The sequence below is a fragment of the Castanea sativa genome, chromosome 10 (genome assembly GCF_040712315.1).
Source record: "Castanea sativa cultivar Marrone di Chiusa Pesio chromosome 10, ASM4071231v1".
NCBI classification, from domain to species: domain Eukaryota; kingdom Viridiplantae; phylum Streptophyta; class Magnoliopsida; order Fagales; family Fagaceae; genus Castanea; species Castanea sativa.
In genome coordinates, this window is record NC_134022.1 from 29076721 (window position 1) to 29081213 (window position 4493).

Genomic DNA, 4493 nt, shown 5'->3' on the forward strand with positions numbered 1-4493 from the left:
TTTGGTCATTAAAACTTTTAAAGGATGGAGTCCCGGTGGAACCTAGTGATGCTAGCCAAACTTTCCTACATTTTCAGCAGACTATGACACTCAATTTCCATGGTTATGCAAATATGGAACAAACTAAAACCTCCCTATAATTTTCAGCAGAATATGACACTCAAATTTCCATGGAAATGTAATTATGCAACACCAAAAAGACTTCCAAATTTGCATTCGCATTCGCATTGTCTATTGACTCTATGCACTAAAGAGGATATTGAAATTATGTGAAACAGGATCAAACACCTACAGAAACCAATCAAAATTTGATGCTTTAGCAAATTCTCAGCAGTTAACATGCAAATAAGCCAACCATTCTGAACAGCCCTTTTAATACCAAAAAAATTTTATTGGGTATATACATTTCTTTCCAATCAAAAAGCTTCTGTACCCAAAAAAAAAGAAAAAAACAAAGTTACCAATTAAAACAAAAACTAAAAAGAGTACATTTCGCATTAAGCAATGCATAATAATACCTCTTCACAACCTCAGCTGGGCTGAAACTATAATGCTATATACTCCTTAAAAAAGGACTCCTATACCGATCCACACTATTAGGTTCAAATCTTTCTGTGTGTTCACAGGCCAAGACCATAAGTTTAAAACACACCCATGAACAAATTGAACCTGGGATCAACAAATTACCTCAAAAGGGAAAAAAAGATTCAAATTTTTTTTTTGGGGACATTAGGAGTGTGTGTCGAATTTACATAATGGGTGCAGTCACTTTCCCACCTTGATCGAGTAAATCAAGCACCTCTGTCCTGCTCCTCACAATCCTATGGAACACCTCTCTGATTTGTTGCTGCAAAGGCATCAATCCCTCATCCATTTTCTTACAAGTCTCGCCCAATTCAGCCACCTGAACCGCCACTTCCTCCAATCGATCAGCATCTGGAGGAAACTGAAACGAATCAGCAAATTCGATCAAAGACACTCCCAACTTCTCTATCCTTTGTGTCTCTTCTAATAGCCCAGCCAATCGATTCTTCTCTTTCTTTCTCTTCCACTCCTCTGCGATCTTCTCTTGCAACGCAATTATCGAGTGGGCCCAACCCAATTGCTTAGGCACAGGGAGATGAGTGAGCAAACCGTTTCTCTCTTGGCAAGGTATCGCTGCCACCAAAGCCCACATCACAAACACCGTGATGGTGCTCATTATGTAAACCGGTAGAGCCGGGCTCGACGACTCGCCGCCGCGTGGCGCGACGAGATTTGAAGACATGGCTTGGATTTGCTTCGCGGCGGACCAACCCCTCGACATGCTCCACGACAAGGACCTGAATTGACTCGCCGAGGTCGCGCGGTCTTTGCTACTCGATGTTGTCGCGTTTGCACTCCTTCGACCAAAAGACCAGGCTCGCTCCGTCAATTTATGGTTGCTACCCTCTTTTTCTTCGAGCAATATCATCAGAGAATTCAAAGCCTTCTTCGCTCGACGAACCTGTCCGTCTCCAATTGGCCTTTGCTCCAACGCGGTCACAGCAATCTCAGCCAGCTTCTGGTAATGTCTCACGGTCTCGACGGCGTGAGACACAGCATTACAAACATCGAGAGCTTTCACCACTCGATCGTGGAACTCAGGGACGAGTTTATCAAGTGGGGGCTTCGAAATCTGAGAAGGGTCCCGACCCAATAACAAAATGGCCTTGTACTCAGCCTCGCAGCACAGAAACACGTCGAGGAGTTTGCGTAGCCACGAGATGGATAGGAGCCCATCGCCTAAAGTGTCCTCGGATTGAGACAATAGATCGGCGAACCTATCCGCCACATGTTTCTGAAAAAGCTCGAGGTCCTCCAGCTCTTGTTCATGGTTACCATCCATCGAAACCACTTGGTTTCGACGGATACTGATTCGATTCAGAAATGAACCTTGATTATCTGTTGCAGGCATTGCTGATGAAAAATCGAAAAATCTTGATGAAGAAAGTGACAGAGTGGAATAATAAAATTGTTTTCTTTGGCTTAAAAGCGAGAGAGAAAGAGAAAAAAGAGGAGCCAAGAGAGGGCATAAAATCTGAAACGAGATTCAGGAAGAACTAGTCAGAGAGAGAGGTTAGAAGACAACAGTGTTAGGATAAAGGGTTGGCTTGGAATGAATGTTTTATATGCTATATATACGAGCGAAATAGATGGTCAGGGCTTTCTCAGAGTCGAGACCGCTTCTCTCTTTCGTTTTGTGGACGCTGACTCGGCCACTACTTCCCATATTACCCTCCACCACAAAACTAAAATACTCCGTACAATCGTAATGATGACTATTGGTGTATTTACTAGTTAGACCATTGGTGAGATTTTTTTTTTTTTTTGGATGAACTATTGGTGAGATTTATTATTCATGCACCAGAGAACATACAACATTTTTTGATACGAGAACTTACAACATTATTATTAAATTACTTTCAAAGTGAGCAATTGAGTGAGGAAAAATTTTAGGAAAATGATCCCATTTCATTTTAATTCTTTTTTAAAATTTTAATCAAGATGTAAGACATGTTATTTAAAATTTTAATAATCTTAAAAATATTCATTTCAATTTAAAATTTAAACCTATGAAGCATGGGTGCTTTTCTAAATTCGAGTGCGAGTGCAGGCGCGAAACTTGGCAATTTTTGAATAAGTAGGGTGCAGGTGCGGCGATTAAAAAATTATTAAAAAAATTTATTTATATTTTTTATATATTGCTAAACATACTTTTTCATATAGTTGTAAATATATACCAATTTAAGAGTAATAGTAGATAATAATGAAAACATGATATCCATAAATTAGAATACAGCCCACTAGTTTATTTTTATTATTTTTTTTACATGTATTTCGGCCATAATTTCAGCTAATTTCAATCGGAACCTGCGCCGACTCGGCCGAAATCAGTGCAACTCGGCTTGTATTGGCATGAATCTATGCGTATTGGTGTGAATAAAAAAAAAGGTCAAATTGGTGCGTCGGAGGAGTGAAGCCGTGTCGCCGCGAGTCTAGTGCGGGTGCAGCAGCCCCTGGAGCCGCACCCATGCTTTCTAGGTTTAAACCACACAAAAAAAAATGACATATTTCAAATAAATGACATGTTTTATGACAATAATAACAAATCAAATAAATGCCGTATGTTTTCTATCTAGCTATAAATTGGTATTTATATATAAAAAAGCTATAATTTGGAGGGAATTAATGGAATCAGATCTTCTTGTAAAAAAAAATATTTGAAGGGAATCTTTGTTCCTAAAATGTTATATTTTTTGTGCTTTTTCGGATAAGATAGTCCTTCTTTCTTACCACGAAAAAAAAAAAGAGAGATGATAAGATACTCCTTATTTGTTTAATCTCAATCATGTATTTTCAAATGTTTAATGTTTTAATTTTGAGAAATATTATGTAATTTCACAATAAATCTTAAATGATATGTTATTTGGGCCTTAGGGGTTATAATTGGTGGGAAGAAAAAAATTTAGTGGTAAGTTCAAATTAGAATCAATAATAACTTACCACCTATGATTTTGTTGTATAAGTGTTGTAAAAATATCATGGACGTAACACTTCTCTTAATGTATCACACTACTCGATACCATAATAAAATAAGAAGTACAACGTTCATAATATTGTCACAATAAATCCTAAACGGTCAGTTGTTACGGTTCTAATTTAAACTCACCATTTAAATAACTTTTTTTTTTCCAACCAATAACAATCTACTGCATGTGATTTATTTTGAAAATATTGTGAACATAGCATTATAAAAAAAAATGACATTAAGTAATACCTATTTTATATTACAAATTCCACGAGCATAAATGAAATTGTTGGAATGCTCCATTTTTATTCATATTCAATATATTGATTTTGAAATTTTTTTTTTTGCGCGAAGATTTGCAAGTTAATTAATATTTTTATATTTCCTCCTTGTAGGTTATTGATTTTGCTACCCAAAATTTCTCCCTTTTCTGATGCACTCAAGTGAATTTGAATTTGAGTGATTAAAATCCAAATATCTTGTTTGGATAGTTTAAAAATGTCAAAAATTAAGTTTTAAAAGAAAGAAAAAAATGTCAGATTAATATTTGGATTTGGACAAACCACCAAGAGTTTTTAACATTAAAATTCTTGAATTTGAAATAATATCTAACCCATAAAATTTTAGAGTTCATTAGCCATACTTCAATAGATTTTAAATTTTGCAGTTTCAAATCCTTCAAGGTATAATATACTTCCAAATAAGAAATTTTAAAATTTATAGATTCGAGATAAAGGAATTTCAAAATCATTGATTTAAAATTCAAATTCAAGTATCCAAATGTAACATTTATGTTAAAAAAAATGTTTTGTTCTAAACTACTAGTAGATTTTCACATTTAATAGTTGTCTACATTACTCCCCAAAATTGTAAAACATACGCCTTTTGTTTGAATTGGTTTTTTCTTTTTTGGAACTTTGAAAATAAGGGTTTTTTTTTTTTT

General features: G+C 35.6%; 1 protein-coding gene across 1 annotated transcript; it reads right to left on the reverse strand.

Annotated features, from left to right (window-relative positions):
* Positions 1-369: 369 nt before the first annotated feature.
* Positions 370-2115, reverse strand: LOC142612557 (protein ROH1A). The gene has a single exon (XM_075784646.1). The coding sequence runs from the start codon at positions 1934-1936 to the stop codon at positions 749-751; it is 1188 nt and encodes a 395-aa protein (XP_075640761.1). The 5' UTR covers positions 1937-2115; the 3' UTR covers positions 370-748.
* Between the last annotated feature and the right edge of the window lie 2378 nt (positions 2116-4493).

What these genes read in the sequence shown, in the direction of transcription:
- LOC142612557 (XM_075784646.1), bottom strand. Translation starts at nt 1,936, where the DNA reads ATGCCTGCAACAGATAATCAAGGTTCATTTCTGAATCGAATCAGTATC.